At 46.6% G+C, this 17,495-nt stretch overlaps 1 protein-coding gene across 1 annotated transcript in view; it reads left to right on the top strand.

Annotated features, from left to right (window-relative positions):
* LOC133082259 (dehydrogenase/reductase SDR family member on chromosome X-like) overlaps positions 1–17,495 on the top strand; it is a 188,831-nt gene that overhangs the window by 133,913 nt on the left and 37,423 nt on the right. Inside the window, exon 4 of the mRNA XM_061178786.1 lies at positions 2,231–2,332. Coding sequence (XP_061034769.1) covers positions 2,231–2,332 — 102 coding nt within the window. The remainder of the gene's footprint in view (positions 1–2,230; positions 2,333–17,495) is intronic.

The raw sequence follows: 17,495 nt of genomic DNA, 5'->3' as shown, positions 1-17,495 counted from the left end.
CCTATGTTCCAGTCCTCTGCATGGAAGGCGTTCTATTTCTTATTTCCTAGGGGTACCTTGACCATTCTCAAAACATCGCAACCTTCATTTCTCTAATTATCCAGATAGAAATGAAGGTGTTCGTGATGGCACCCCAGGTAAAATGAATAATGTCACTTGTGTCTCCTTCTCCCCACCAGGAGCCCTGCTGTGTCAACTACCCCTGTCCCCTCTCACCGTGGGCATTGTTGGGGGGATGCAGCCCCTACTTGGGTTTTAGGTGAGCCCCTAGCATGCATGAGTCCCCATATCCTGTCAGTGATCAATCCTGGTGCCTCCGCTCGATGGGGGGCAGACCTCACAGTTTGCAGCTTGTCTTGGGCGTTTCTCTTCTCAGGGATGGAGCCCTTAAAGCCTTCTGGTCTGCAGGGAACAGTCTGCCCTCCTCAGCGGTAGGGCTTGATTTGGGGGCTCATATTCCCTGTGCAGTGTCACCCCATCGTCCTGCCAGTGATGCTATTGTAGAGGTGAGGGGTGGGGGGCAGCTCCTGCAAGGATGTAGAAAGTGGGTGCTAATGACAAGAATGGGCAGAAAAGAAGCAAAACCCAGTAGCTCCTTCACAAGGCAGCGCTCTCAACGTGGAACATCAGTCCTCATGTTTCTGGTCATTTCTGATCCTTTTCCCCCAAGGAGCAGGGAAAAATCATCTTCTGACATTTCGGAGATCCAGTAACAGTGCTCTATTTCTGGAAGCTGAGTGTGTGGGTCCACTCATCCTTTTACCATGGGTTCGAGTTATTAGCAGTAGTGTGAGTTTTTCTCTTTTTTTTTTTTTACATTCTTGGGAGTGTTTCAGGCGAAAGTTAGAACAGTGTGTCAGGAATGCCTATCCAGATGGCACTGTGTTCTAGAGCAGAACTTCCAAACGCCCTGTGGCAAAGCTCCCTTGTCCCCAGTCTGTCACAGCCTGATGCCATTGGAGACAGAAGAGAAAGGAATTATGAGAAAAAATACATTTAAGAAACATGCAAAACGGGAGTGCCCAGTGTTGCTTTTTTTTTTTTTTTTTTAATTACTGGATTCAGCAAACATAAAATGACTGTTGATTTTTTAAATTTCTAAACACATCCTCAATTTCTGAACGTGTCCTCTGGCAGACTGGTAACCAACAGATCACAGGATGGTGCCTGTCCGTAGGCCACTCTGAGTAACTCTGATCCAGGAGCATGCCCACCCCGACTCCCACTGTAGTTTTTTAGGGAAAATATTGAAAATATTTTAATAAATATATACACTCGCTTGTCCTCAGTGGCTGTGTGACTTGGCCCACATAGGTTCCACTCTCCGTGCTAAAGATTATCTTAAAATGTCTCTTCTGAGTGAACACTAACGTATGTGTTCCAAAATGTGTACCTTCCCAAGCGAGTACTTTTGCTGGCTCTCAGGTGTAATTATATTTAAAACTTCCTACAGAAACCACAAACCAACAAAATCCTGCAGGCATGTCTCACCCCTGAGATGTATGGCACAGTAGGTGCTGGTCCTTAGGATATGGAAGCCGTACTCCCCTCTGTTCCTGGGTCCTGGGACCACGGATGTCCCTGTGAGCATCTTACCAAGAGCTGGGCCTGGGGAGACCCAGAGCAATCCTTCAGCAGAGCCAGCTGCGACAGTTGCAAGGACCACACTGCTGCAGAATGACCCAGAAAACTGCCTTCCGCTCAGAAGGGTTGTCTGGCCTAAGTTCCCCTCTGGACAGCAGGATTGTCTTCTGAGCTCGCATGGTTGTTGGATGAACTCAGTCCCTTGAGGTTGTAGGTCTGAGGTTCTGACTGTCCTGCTGGCTCTTGGGTGGGAGCTGTTCTCAGCTCCCAGGAGCTGCCCTGAGGGTCTTGCCCCATGGCCCTCTCCCAACGAGGCAACTTATTTCTTCCAGAACAGCAGGAGAATCTCTCTTCCTCTAGTGTGCTTGCAAGAGGGAATATTATGTAATGAAATACAGTCATAGGGGTGGCATCCCAGGATCTTTGCCGTATAAGAGGACACAGTCCCACCCACACTCCAAAAGAGGGCATCGTCAAGGACGTAACTCATAGAGGGTCTTCTTAGCGTATGTTGCCCACAGTGGACCTTCCTCTTTTCTCTAATCCAGTGTTACTTCCCAGGAGGGATAGAAGTTAACCTCTTTAGAAATTGTCTTAGCATCTGCGGTAAATTGGAGGATAAACACGCATTTTTGTCTTTCTCCAGTGGAATTTCTATATTGTGACCTGGCGTCCATGAGGTCTATTCAGCAGTTCGTCCAGAGGTTTAAGATGAAGAAAATCCCGCTCCACGTCCTGGTCAATAACGGTGAGTTCTGGAGAAATCCAGAGGTTAATTCAGACACAGACACGAGCTCTAGCGGTCCTCTGGGAAAGCGGGATTCCCAAGGAAATGTATGTTTCAATTATTGCCACTGCTTTGTTCCACTGATGTGTTTGGCTTTCGTTATCAGAATAATCAATTTTAGGATGTTGCTTTGAAATGATGTAAAGTGTGATGATGTGTCCTGTGGATTTGATACTTTGACAGGTCCACTTGGGCTAAGATGTATGAGGGACATGCAAAGGGTTGGGTGTTTTCACAAGAGTTATTTTATTAAATCCTCAGTGTGTTTCCATGATGATCATGATCTGGGCTCCAGACCCTCACGCCCAACTGTCTCTTGACGTCATCCTTACAGCCAGCACTATTCAAACGTACATGTGGAATCCACATCTCCCCTCCCCCTGCCTTCCACCTGCCCCCTGGCCACCTTCAACACAGACCACCCAGAGCCCTGCTGTCAGCCACGCTGAGCTCTTAGGAGCATTGGAAACACGTCTGCTTTCTCACTTTCCTGCCCTTTTCCCTGCCTCTTTCTCTCTCCCGCTGCTACAGTCAACTTGTTTCATAAAAGTTCATCCAAACTCTCCAAAGAGAAACACAGTGATTAACATCTCCAAACAATAAATATAGAGAACGAAAACTATTGTAAGTATCTTGGAAAACATTTGTGCCGGTAGAACTTAACACATTGCTTTCAGACTTGGAGATCCAGTATATAAAGGAGGTAAATGGTTAAATTGATACAGTAGAGACTTCCCTGGCGGTCCAGTGATTAACGCTCTGTGCTTCCAATGCAGGGGGCACGGGTTCAATCCCTGGTTGGGGAACTAAGATCCCGCATGCCACACAGCGTGGCCAAAAATAATTAAATTAATTAATTAATACAATAAAAGGCATAGACAGAAACAGTGAGTTACAGCCACTATACTTTTTTCTCAAATAGATAAAACATTTGTCAAATTATTTGTATTTTGTTTTTTTTTTAAATGTCTTTTATTCTCTGTTTTTAAGATTTTCTCTTTACCAGTGTTTTTAAGCAATTTTATGGATTCATTTATTTATTTTAGTCGTGCCCCGTGGCTTGTGGGATCTTAGTCTCCGACCAGGGATTGAACCCAGGGCCACGGCAGTGAAAGCGCTGAGTCCTAACCACCGGACTGCCAGGGAATTCCCAAATTATTCGTATTTTGGATGGCAGAGAAAGCTAGGACCCTTGTGATTATACTGAGCCTCTCGTGGATAATCCAGGGTCATTTTCGCATCTAAACATCCTTAACCTAATCCCTTCTCCGAAGTCCCTTTTGCTGGCACCCCTTTTTCTGAGGGACCCTATGCACGATGCCGGGGATTAGGATGTGGACAGATCTCAAGGGGAGGGAGTATCGTTCCTCCTCCTGAGGCTGTGACACTTGTCCCTCTGATTCTGGCTCCCGAGACCTGCTTGTTGTCATTTCCTCACCTTTCTCTTTGTCTTGTGTATTTTATCTTTCTCCCATAATACTAATGGGGTTGGCGTTCAGGGTCAGGGTCAGATAGAGATACTTCTTCTCAATCCACTTGTTTAATTGGAAATTCTCACTTAAGGGAAAGGCATGGGATATAAACTGTCTCTCCAAAGCTACACGTATGCATCTGTGGCTTTGATGTGTGGGTACCTATGAAACACCTACAACTAATACCATTTCCCTCTACTTAGCCTGGGAAAGTACTCTGCATGTCGTTAATGCTGGCAGCTCTTCTGGGAAGGTTCAGAATGAATTTAATGTACGCTTGATTGATATTTTTCAAGTTCCCCAAGATGATTATGCCTTAGACCTCTTTGCAGAAATAAATGCTTTCCAAGGACGTGGACACTTGGGATCCTCAGCACTGGGGTGGGGTTCCTTTGGTGGGTGTTTATCTGTGTCCTCCTTGATTAGAAAGAAAACATTGTAAATTGCCACATGTACAGGTGAGTTACATGGAGGGGCCGTGGAGATGTGTCCAACCACACATCTTCTTTCCACATTAAACTTAACACCCTCAGGGATCAGTAACGGCAGCACGTGCCATCGTGCAGGATTCCTGAGATTTTATAGACACATGCGCAACAGAACTGAATATCCGCTGAGGGTCTTTTCTGCAGTTTCAGTACAGCCTTCCATCTGCCAGGAAGTAGGGAAAATTATATATCTCAAGGCTCATGCCTTTCTCCAACAGATCTCTGCTTTGGGTCAACAGAATTTTAGTGGGAAATATGTCTGTAAAGCACATTTGCTGTAGTGGAGAGAGCTCTCTGGGGAAAACGCCATAGGCAAGACATATCAATGTGTTCTCCATAATTCACCCTCGCCCTTAAGTTGTTGTTGTTGTTTTTTTTAATAAATTTATTCATTTTATTTGTTTATTTTTGGCTGCATTGGGTCTTCATTGCGGTGCACGGGCTTCTCATTGTGGTGGCTTCTCTTGTTGTGGAGCACGGGCTCTAGGCGCGCGGGCTTCAGTAGTTGTGGCACACGGGCTCAGTAGTTGTGGCTCTAGGGCTCTAGAGCGCAGGCTCAGTAGTTGTGGCACACGAGCTTAGTTGCTCCGCGGCATGTGGGATCTTCCCGGACCAGGGCTCGAACCCGTGTTCCCTGCATTGGCAGGCGGTTTCTTAACCACTGCGCCACCAGTGAAGCCCAAGTTTTTTTTTTTTTTTTTTTAAAGGAAAAGCACTTTAAGTAATTTTATTTAGTTTATATACAATGCTCTCTGTTGACTGTTCTGCTCTTTTTTTTTAACCATCTTTATTTTACTTGAAGTATAGTTAATTTACAATGTTGTGTTAGTTTCAGGTGTACAGCAAAGTGACTCATTGATACACACACATATATGTATATGTTCTATTTCAGATTCTTTTCCATTATATGTTATTACAAGATAGTGAATATAGTTCCCTGTGCTATACAGTAGGTCCTTGTTGTTTATTTATTTTATATATAGTAGGGTGTATCTGTTAATCCCAAACTCCTAATTTATGCCTCCCCCTTTTTCCTTTGGAAGCCATAAGTTCTCTATGTCTGCAAGTCTGTTTCTGTTTTATAAATAACTTCATTTGTATTTTTTAGATTCCACACATAAGCGCTATCATATGATATTTGTCTTTCTCTGTCTGACTTACTTCACTTAGTGTGATAATCTCCAGGTCTATCCATGTTGCTGCAAATGGCATTATTTCATTCTTTTTTATGGCTAAGTAATATTCCATTATATATATATATATATGTGCCACATCTTCTTTATCATTCATCTGTCCATGGACACTTAGGTTGCTTCCATGTCTTGGCTATTGTAAATAGTGCTGCTATGAACATTGGGGTGCATGAATATTTTCACAGCATGGTTTTCTCTGGATATATGCCCAGGAGTGGGATTGTTGGATCATATGGTAGCTCTATTTTTAGTTTTTTAAGGACCCTCCATGCTGTTCTCCATAGTGGCTGCACAACTTACATTCCCACCAACAGTGTAGGAGGGTTTCCTTCTCTCCACACCCTCTCCAGTATTTATCTGTAGTGCCCTTGAGTTTTGAGATGACTCCAGTCATCCTACGATGGTCCCACGTTCCTTTTCTCTGCAGATTTTAAACCCCACATGCACGGCTCTCAGGAAGATAACGTTTCTCTGGAAACCAGGACAGAGTTGCATTTGGACCTGGGGAGGCTTGCTGCTGGACCCTCTTTTCACACCCTCTCTCTTCTTTCTGCAGAGAATCTCATCCGCACGTTGGCTGACCTTCAGCCCAGATTTAACTCCTTCATCCAGATCTTTCCTCTGAGCTCAGGACCTCTTGTTTCTGCTCAGTGCCCCAGAGACACCTCAGGGTGACAGAACCATTGTGGGATTCCTTAGCCCCTAAAGGACACTGGCTCTTGGGAAAATCCATTTCCTTACTGTTCCCAGCTTTGTCGTCCGAATTCCTAAGCTCATGGCCCCTTCCTCCATCTTCAAAGCGAGTACCACAGCACCTTCAAATCACCGTCTCCCTCCAACCTCTGCTTCTGTCCTCACACCTCCTTCTCTGAGTCTGACCCCCTGCCTCCCTGCTATAAAGGACTGTGAAATTACACTGGGCTCACCCAGGGTCAGTGCCCCAGGTCAAGGTCCTTAATGTATTCATATCTGCAGACTCCCTTTTGCCAGGTAAGGTGGCATAGTCACAGGTTCCAGAGATTAAAACATGAACATTTTGGGGAACATTATTCTGCCCACCACATGGGGATCAGGACGTGGACGTCTCTTGGGGACGTTATTCAGTCCCCCACACGGGGATCAGGGCACGGACGTCTCTTGGGGACGTTATTCTGTCCCCCACACGGGGATCAGGGCACGGACGTCTCTTGGGGACGTTATTCTGTCCCCCACACGGGGATCAGGGCGTGGACGTCTCTTGGGGACGTTATTCTGTCCCCCACACGGGGATCAGGGCGTGGACGTCTCTTGGGGACGTTATTCTGTCCCCCACACGGGGATCAGGGCGTGGACGTCTCTTGGGGACGTTATTCTGTCCCCCACACGGGGATCAGGGCGTGGACGTCTCTTGGGGACGTTATTCTGTCCCCCACACGGGGATCAGGGCGTGGACGTCTCTTGGGGACGTTATTCTGTCCCCCACACGGGGATCAGGGCGTGGACGTCTCTTGGGGACGTTATTCTGTCCCCCACACGGGGATCAGGGCGTGGACGTCTCTTGGGGACGTTATTCTGTCCCCCACACGGGGATCAGGGCGTGGACGTCTCTTGGGGACGTTATTCTGTCCCCCACACGGGGATCAGGGCGTGGACGTCTCTTGGGGACGTTATTCTGTCCCCCACACGGGGATCAGGGCGTGGACGTCTCTTGGGGACGTTATTCTGTCCCCCACACGGGGATCAGGACACGGACGTCTCTTGGGGACGTTATTCTGTCCCCGACACGGGGATCAGGACACGGACGTCTCTGGGGACATTATTCTGTCCCCCACACCCACCTTCTTGGTGATTCACAGGCAGGAACCACACAGTGATAAACAAGAGCCCTTGACCTCGTGCAAATCATTCTCTAGCCAAGGGGACAAACATTAAACAAAGACTTATTCTGTGAAATGCCTGACCCTAGAAAATGTCTCTTACAGTGTGACACAGGGTCGTGTAAAGAGAAGACGGCATCATCACGTGTGATTAAATTAAATTCCACGCATGGAATTTCCCAGCCCGGACTCCTCCGAACGCCATTTCCGAGAGTCGGAAATGGGAGTCCAGTTATTACGGGATGATTGGCTGAAATCACACGTGGCGTTTGCTCCTGTCGTGTGGTACCCTTTATCTTTCAAAATGTTGGCCGGGTTGGGCACATTCTTGGCTCTGTAGGGTTTTTTTTTTTTGCAGACTTAGGACGGTTCTTCTCGGAACCCCATTGGGTCCCTGTAGGGAGGAGCCCGGTTCTGGAGGACTTGGAAGTAACAGCCCCTGTGGGTTCAGACAAACTTCCAGGAACAATGTGCCCTGGGGCGGAGGTTATACTGGTGCCCATAATGGATGCCCACTTCCCACGGTGCTGGGCAGGAAGGCTGTCGGATGGACACGCCCTAGAAGACAAAAAGAGGATCCCTCCTTTGCAGAGCCTCTGTGTCTCTTGGAGATGCCACAGGACCGCAAAAGTGTTGGCAACCCCTGGACTTAGGAAGGGGCATCGCCCTCTGGTACCCAGGATGGGTGGACGGCTCCAGGGATAAATGCCCCTTGGGCCAGGGCTTAGCCAGGACGGTCCATTCCAGACTGACAATGGATTCATTTCCAGCCCAGTGTGCCCGGGGCTCGGGGCAGACTTAGCTGATTTGGGGGAAGTGAAGGATTTTCTCATTCATCTCGTGGCTTGGTTTGTACACGAGGGTTTATCTTTGCTGTGTTCAAACGACAGTTCTGAAGGGATGGATATTGGGGAGATTCTGAGTCAGCAGATGCCAGTGGGCGTCCCAACTACAGGACTTCTCAGAGGGGAACCCTGTCGATGGTACTGTTGGTGTCCAGGAGGGTCTGCAGAGTTTCTGAAAACGATACGCCTGGGACCCTCCTCTGGGATATTATCTCCCCCCCGCCCCCACCCTGCCCCAAGGTGATTGGTTCAGAGGAGTTGGGTTAATAGGACAAACTGCTGCTCACCCATCAACTCTCATGGAAAACAGCCCCAGCTGTGTCCCACAGAGAAGACGTCCAGGGGCCACGTCTAGCTAGACTTCGTGCTCTGCATTACTAAAATTTATTCCTAAAGAGAGCAATCAGGATTGTGCAAACGTTTGGTATTTCAGAGGCGGAATATTTCTGCACTCGCTAGCGTGACATCAATAGAACCAGACCGCCTCTCTCTGGCTGTGGGGAACTCAGGAGAGAAGCTGAGGGTTTATCCACCCCAAGAATGATCTGTGTCCTGCCGAGCTGGTCAATATTTATCATTTATTCACATCAGTATTGATTTATCTCGTTTCCCATCCCTGTGCCAGAACTCGGGTAGATTTGTAACCAGCCCTCAGGACTTCTGTTTTAGCCTTGTAGAAGTTGTCCCCGTGACACGCATGGATATATTTCTCAAGATCAAGAATTACTAAACATTATGTTTTCCCCTCCAAATAAATATGTCCATGGTAACCCTGAAAAATCACAAAGATGCTTGCCTGGCCAGATACGTAGGAACCCCGTTTTCGGTATAGTTCTTCATTCGTTCATGAATCCGTATCCTAAGTCAGCATGGAGAGCCAGGGACCAGGTACCCTTAGAGCCAGTCTTCCTGGCAGTGGCCGCCATGGCCTTGGCACCGACAGGGAGGGTGGTCAAGAAAGCAGGGAGTCGGGGCCCATTCCTCGGGGGAGGGGCGCAGATGCCCGAATACTTTCCTTATTTACGTGCTCGGCGTTTCCTCCGAGAAAGACGCGTCTGATGTGTCTCTTGGGAAACCGGTGACTCACCGTGCGTGCCTTTATCCTTGGAGGGTCGGATGTGAGTATGTGTGGACCACTCCTCATGAACGCCTTCTGTTTCTCTCCCCCGGGTCTGTGCTTCCCCGAGGGAACCGTTTCCCGCTGTGTCGTGCTTTCCGGGGCGCTGCTCCTGTCTTTGGGAGCGGAAGGCACTTGGATGCTCCTGTGCTGGTGGTGGAGCTCGCAGGGCTGTTGGACGTGATTGACCCGGATTCCGTAAGTGCCACAGGAGTACAGGAGGCTGCCCATCCCGTGTCCCCGCTCAAGGGCCTCCTCCTTCCAAAGCCCTTCCTGAGCGTCCAGGAAGCGGGTCCAAAAATGCAGTGGTTTTCTAATTACCCAAATGCTCCAGCATCACTTAATTCAGGAGCTCTTTTTTTTTTTTTTAATTTTTATTGGAGTAGAGGTGATTTACAATGTTGTGTTAGTTTCAGGTGTACAGCAAAGTGCATCCGTTATACATACACATGTATGCACTCTTTTTTAGATTCTTTACCCATATAGGCCATTACAGAGTATTAAGTAGAGTTCCCTGTGCTATACAGCAGGTCCTTGTTGGTTATGCATTTTAAACATAGCCGTGTGTACATGTCAATCCCAATCTCTCAATTCATCCCCACCTTCCCCCCTTGGTAACTCTAAGTTTGTTCTCTACATCTGTGTGTCTGTATCTGCTTTGCACATAAGTTCATCTCTACCGTTTTTCTAGATTCCACATATACGTGATATCATATGATATTTGTCTTTCTCTGTCTGACTGACTTCACTCAGTATGATCATCTCTAGGTCCATCCATGTTGCTGCAAATGGCATTATTTCGTTCTTTTTTATGGCTGAGTAATATTCCATTGTATATATGTACCACATCTTGTTTATCCGTTCCTCTCTTGATGGACACTTAGGTTGCTTCCATGTCTTAGCTGTTGTAAACAGCACTGCTGTGAACATTGGGGGGCATGTATCTTTTCAAACCAGAGTTTTGTCTGGATATGTGCCCAGGCGTGTGATTGCTGGATCAGGCGGTAGCTCTATTTTTAGTTTTTTAAGGAACCTCCATCCTGTTCTCCATAGTGGCTGCACCAACTTACATTCCCACCAACAGTGCAGGAGGGTTCCCTTTTCTCCACACCCTCTCCGGCGTCTATTATGTATAGACTTTTCGATGACGGAGAAGTTTTATCCTCAGACTGTGCATGGGATGGGTTTTAGCCACTTTGCTCTGTAAGAGGGTGACATGTCCTCCCGTCTTTGCAATTTCTTTGATTGCCCTCTGGTTTCACGGTGAGTCAATGATAAAATTGTCTCCTTTTCAGAAGGGTTTTCTGGGTGGGAGGAGATTTTGTTTTTGATGCACCCTCCCCGAGAGGATGCACGCTCCTCCCGCCTTTCTTTGATGTCTTTTTGGAAATAGTGCAACACAGGAGCTCTTAGCAGAGTTGGGCGTTTCCGATCCCCTGGCCCCAGGTGTCCTGGCTGTGCTTATAGCGGGTCCCCAGGCGGTATTTCTAGTGCGAATAGTTGCTCGTTGGGGAAACATCCTCAGTAAGTGGTGGCATCTCTGCCGTGGCCATGGGACGTGGGGTGGTCTGTCCTCTGTGGTGACAGGGAGATGACAGTATTGGAAACACAGGACGAGGGTGACCTGTGGACCTGTCCCCATGATGCTCTAGCCAGTGTTTTCTCCATTGAGTTAAGGATGATTTTGGACACACTCATGTGCTCTTTGAAGCTCGACATTTTCACTGGCCCAGGATGTGACTGTGTTCAGTACCCCTAAGCACTCAGCCCCAGCACCTGGGTCCTGCTGGGCTGACAAACACCTGGGTTCATTGCCACTCCCGGTCCTGCCTCAGATCACAGGCTTCCTTCCATCTATAGATTTTCCCTGAGACACGTGGACACCTCCTTTCCTGGTCGCGTTCTGTAGGTGGATTCAGAACCCTCATCCCTTTCCAGAATCTTCTATCCTTCTTTCCGAACATTTGTGCATTCCTCTGTTGACTGCCTTGGTTGCCCGCTTCCAGACGTCTTTACTTTTGCATTTTTAGTTCCGCTGATGGTAAAGTCTCTGGATTCCAAAGTTGTGGCAGACCCCAGCTCTGGAGGTAGGTTTCGTGGTCAGCCCTGGAGTGATGGTGGATTGTCTGCGAGAGTTTTCTAAGGTGTTCCTCACGTTCTGGACTTAAACCTTCATGTAGCCATTGGGCACCAGCTAGAATATACCCTTCTCTCTCTCTCTGTCTGTCTGTCTTTCTCTCTCTCTCATTCCCTGCTCCTCTCTTTTCCCCTGTAAGGCAAATAACTCTCTCTCATCCTCTCCTGATTAGGACACATCTTTTTTTTTTTTTCCCCCTCTCTATAAGGAATAACACATGGTTTATTTTTAAGTAGAAGACTTTATTTTGAATAATAATATACATATCATTCATGCCATTTACTTTTCACGGTGCGTCGCTATGTATGGAAGTAGACAGGGAAAAAATAAACGTTAGAAATATCTAAGCATGGAAATACACAGGCAAAGAAGATATTTGATGTATTTCCATGAGCAAGCATCATAGACCAGATGCTTTTTTTCCATTAGAAAAGCATGAAAACCATGCAAAGAGTCTGCCCACATCCCAGCAGGCAAGTGCAAACAGTACATGTTATAGTTTCTTGGATACAAAACGTATACGTTTTCTTTGGATTGGAAACATCCTACAGACGAGTGGCTTGGCTTTTCTATGCAAGGCAAAAATTATCTATAGAAGTAAAAACAGTGGGGGAATTTCCTGGCGGTGCACTGGTTAAGACTCTGTGCTTTCACTGCCGGGGCTCGGGTTCGATACCTGGTCGGGGAGCTAAGATCCCGCAAGCTGTGCAGCACAGCCAAAAAATAAAAAAAAAACCAAGTACAAAGTGTAGAAGCCACCTGTGACGATGAGATATTCCAGGCCACAGACGTGTGTCCACTCACCAAGCAAATGCATCCATCAACGAGCAGATTTTTTTTTTGGCTGCGCTGTGCAGCTTTGCAGGATTTTAGTGCCCCGACCAAGGATCGAACCCGTGCCCCCTGCAGTGGAAGCGTGGAGTCTCAACCACTGGACCGCCAGGGAAGTCCATAGCAGATATTTTTTATGGCTCCTTTTCCTATGTTTCAGTTCGCAGAGGCTGCTGTTTTCACGGATGGTCACTAACAAGGATGACCATTTGAAGCCCTGACGTGACATCATCCCTTTATCCATTTAAAAAATACACGTGCGGCGACGTGGGTGAACCGTTAAAATCTCTCCCTCAGCACCCGCCAGACGTTCAATAAATATTATTGTTGCAGTTAGATCTGCTACCCAGGGAGCTGTCCAGGACACTTTGCTTTAAAAATGGAAACCAGGGACTTCCCAGGTGGTCCAGTGGTTAAGACTTCGCCTTCCAATACAGGGGGTGCGGGTTGATCCCTGGTCGGCGAACTAAGATCCCACATGCCTTGTGGCCAAAAAACCAAAACATAAAACAGAAGTAATATCGTCACAGATTCAATAAAAGACTTTTTAAAAAAATGGTCCACATTAAAAAAAAAATCTTAAAAAAAAAGAAACCAACGTGATTATTCTCAGCATCTCACTTTATCGTGGGCTTAGTCGTGGGCAGGGACCCCGGGAGTTTGGGGGTCCGGCCTCCATGGGGCTGTAGTTCTCACGCAGCATCCCCGGTGGATGAACCCCAGGATGGGCTAGACGCTTCTGGAACACGGTGGGTGGGCAGCTGTATGCATGGCAGCGATGTCCTTGCTGTTGCTTTAAAAATATATTTTCTCCAACGATGCTATTTCCGCCCAGACCTTGCTCAGATGACCGTGATGATTTCCCAACTCACCTTGAACTCGGGCTGTGCCCGGAGCATCCTCACTATCCCTCGGGGTCAGTGAGTTTCTGCTAGAATCTGTCAGCAGAGCTTGTATGCAACGACGATCCGTGTTGGCATGTCCCCAGGGCTGCGTCATTGCTGCACATGTCCTGTCTTGTACATTCTCGTTAGGAAATACATAATACGGAGTGGAGTGGATGGAAAAGGTACAGCCGTAAGGAGATCGGGGAGGGGTTGCCCTTCAGCTCAGGTCACCATGAGCCGGACCACGGGTGCCCCAGCGAAAATGAACACGGCTGAGTCCGGCTGTTCTGCCCCAGCGGGGTGAGACCCAGAGTAGGTGCAGCTGTACCAGCGTCTGGCTGACCCGAGCCTCCTGGCTGTTTTCTCTGCTGTCAACGTCCAAGGAATCAGAGACCATCGTAAGCAAGTGACAACCAGCAGCAGCTTTCTTTTACTGTATAATGTTGTCCTCAACTCACCAGGCTGAAGCCCGGGAAGTCACCGCGGGTTAACACCCCCAGATTCAGGCCATCATTCCTGCTGACCCCGTGTCCCCTTCACATGCCCCTGCTCCGTGATGTGGGGCGTTTTCCAGTGGATTTTGACACTTGGAAGGGCATGTCTAGTGGCTGCCGGTTTGTCCCAGGAGATGGAGCTCTCCAGCCTGGACTTGACCGTTTCGGCGTGCACAGACCACTCCCCGATCCTAGTGGCTCAGAATAACCGTTTCCTTTTTTATTTTTTATTTATATTTATTGAAGGACAGTGGATGTACAATATTATATAAGGTACAGGTATACAGTATAGCGATTCACAAGTTTTAAACATTATACTCCATTTGTAGGTATTATGAAATATTGGCTATGTTCCCCATGCTGTACATATATCCTTGTAGCTTATTTATTTTATGCATAATGGTTTGTTCCTCTTAATCCCCTCCCCCTATCTTGCCCCTCCCCCTTCCCTCTCCTCACTGGGAACCACTGGTTTGTTCTCTATACCTGTGAGTTGGCTTCTTTTTTGTTATATTCACTAGTTTGTTGTATTTTTCAGATTCCACATATAAGTGATATCCTATAGTATTTGTCTTTGTTTGGCTTATTTCACGACGTATAATAATCTCTAGGTCCATCCACGTTGCTGCAAACGGCATTATTTCATTGTTTTTTTATGGCTGAGTCGTATTCCATTGTATATAGGTACCACATCTTCTTTATCTATTCCTCTGTCTTTGGACACTTAGGTGGCTCCCATGTCTTGGCTACTGTAAACAGTGCTGCTATCAAAATAACCATTTTGCTTGCATTTTGGGCAGTCATCACTCTGGTCCTCCCATGGGGTTGCACCTGGGCCGCCGTTGTCTGACGGGTCAACCAGGGCCAGACGTCCAGGGTGGCTTTCTCCTGTGGCGGGAAACTGGTCCTGCCCGTTGCCTGACCTCAGCTGAGCTGGTCGACCAGACCCCCACGTGTGGTCTCCTCACCAAAATAGTGATCTTAGAACTGCCAGCCTTCTCTAGTGAAGCTGGCTGTGCCCAGAAAGACAGAATTCTGAAACGCGGAAGCTCCGGGGTCTTTCTGAGCATGCCCTTGGACGTTGTACGACATTGTCACTGCCACTGCATTCGACTCATGACAGCAAAGTTCACGAGGCTGCCAGGATTTGAGGAATGCAATACAGACTCCGTCTCCTGAGGAAACGGGTGTCAAACGAATGTTCAGGCTGGTTGTCCAGCTGCTTGGAGGCCGCTGTCCCTTTCAACCAGCCTCACATCAGCCGAGTGCCCCAGATGCACGGGTCTGTCCTGCGCTGAGGGCTGCCTGCGCTGCAGGCACTGACAGAGCTCATTGATCCAGCTTCGTCCCACTAACTCAGGCAATCAAGGAAATGCATCACCAGGGAAGTGTGTGCGTTTTCTCTAAATGCCAGACCTTATGTCCACTTGACAACCAAAAAGCCTGTGTTTCTTCTGGATGACTTCTGAAGGGCACCCTGACATGCTCTTCAGAAACATTTTTTAAATTAAAAAAATTTAAATTTATTTTGGCCGTGCCACGTGGCGTGTGGGATCTTAGTTTCCCAACCAGGGATCCAACCCACGTCCCCTGCATTGGAAGGTGGATTCTTTACTGCCGGACCGCCAGGGAAGTCCAGAAACTTTTTTTTTTTTTTTAATGGATTTTTTATAGTAATCTTTTATTTATTTATTTATTTTTATTTTTGGCTGTGTTGGGTCTTCGTTTCTGTGCGAGGGCTTTCTCTAGTTGCGGCAAGCGGGGGCCTCTCACTATCGCGGCCTCTCTTGTTGTGGAGCACAGGCTCCAGACGCGCAGGCTCAGTAGTTGTGGCTCACGGGCCCAGTTGCTCCGCGGCATGTGGAATCTTCCCAGACCAGGGCTCGAACCCGTGTCCCCTGCATTAGCAGGCAGATTCTCAACCACTGCGCCACCAAGGAAGCCCAGAAACATTGTTTTTATACCTTACTTTTTATTGACTACAAGACAATATTTTAGAATATTTTTGAGCCTAATATCATATAATCTCAACAAATTCATTTGACTGTGAAAATCGTAACAAAGTGTCTCATCTCAGAATGACACAAGTTTAGAGACCAGACAGGCTGGGGAATATAGGTCTGTAGCTGAGGAAACCTATTTTTGGTTACATAGTGGTCCTGGGGAAAAAGAGAATCGTAGGGTTTAGGGTTAAAATAATGGATTTTAATTCTGTAGTAACCTAAATGGGAAAAGAATTTGAAAAAGAATAGGCACACATATATGTATCACCGAATCACTGTGCTGTACACCTGAAACCAACACAACATTGTTAATCAACTGTACCCCAATATAAAAGTTAAAAATAAAAAAATAAAATCATCCTTTGACCTAAAAAAAGGATTTTTAGTTCTAATTCTATAATTTACTGGCTGTGTGAAGTTTGCCAAGCCACTTGACTTCTTCTTTTTGTTGTTTTAATGGAAAGGCATTTTATTTTAAATATAACTGTGTGAACCTGTCAGTCCCAAACTCCCAATCTGTTTTGTTCATCGAATTTTAGTGGCTGTAGGTATATTCGAACACACACTCCGTTGAGTGCCTAAGACACGTGTAGCTTGTTTTCTCGTGTCTGTGGCCTCCGTCCATGCGGTGCCATACTCATGATGTTTGACAGTCATCAGTGCAGGGGATAAAGTTTCAACGTCCCGGAGGTTTTTGGGGAGAGCTGGGTGTGGAGGGAAGAGGCAAGTGTGGCCAGGATGCGTGTGAGGGTGAGACACCGCACACCTGAACTCCCCGTCTTCTCGTTTCTGCATCTGGAGCCCCATCTTCCGTCACGGTTCCTCTTCCATCCTCATCTGTGGAAGCTGCCATCAGCCTGCAGCCTCCCTACAGCTTTGTTTTTTAAATGTTACCACCTTGCAATACCCAGAGCACTTGGCCAGCGCTGTGAAAGCCAGAGCCTGAATCAGACGTTTTCTTTGCCTCAGGAACCTCAGAACCTGCAGTGGGGATGTATGGGGTCGTGAAACCCAGGGTGGATCCTACTTGGGACCGGAGTGTGGAGGGACATGCAGTGTGGCCTGTGTGGCCCGGGAGGGGCCTCGCATTGCAGCTGGGAAAACTGTCCACAGACACAGTTACTCAGACACGAATGCATATACGGAGAATGACATGTAGAAATGTATACACAGGCACATACAAATATATATATATATAGACACACACACATATACAAATACAAAATATATACATATAGAAATACACATCCATATAAAATACACACACATCAACAAACACATACACATATACAAATGCATATACGGAGAATTACATGTAGAAATGCATACAAGGGCACATACAAATATATATATATATATATATATATATATACACACATACAAATATAAAATATATACATATAGAAATACACATCCATATAAAATACACAACAAACACATACACACATACAAATGCATATTCAGAGAATTACATACAGAATTGCATATACCTGCAAATGCAAATATATGTACATTATACAAATACAAAATATATACATGTAGAAATACAATCCATATAAAATACACATCAACAAACACATACACGTATACAAATGCATATACGGAGAATGACATGTAGAAATGCATACACAGGCACATACAAATATATATATATATACATACACACATATACAAATACAAAGTATACACATATAGAAATATACATCGATATAAAATACATATCAACAAACACATATACAAATGCATATTTAGAGAATTACATATAAAATCTCATACACAGGCACATACAAATATATATATA

This window comes from Eubalaena glacialis, chromosome X, assembly GCF_028564815.1.
Source record: "Eubalaena glacialis isolate mEubGla1 chromosome X, mEubGla1.1.hap2.+ XY, whole genome shotgun sequence".
NCBI classification, from domain to species: domain Eukaryota; kingdom Metazoa; phylum Chordata; class Mammalia; order Artiodactyla; family Balaenidae; genus Eubalaena; species Eubalaena glacialis.
This window is presented reverse-complemented; position numbering and strand designations above follow the sequence as displayed.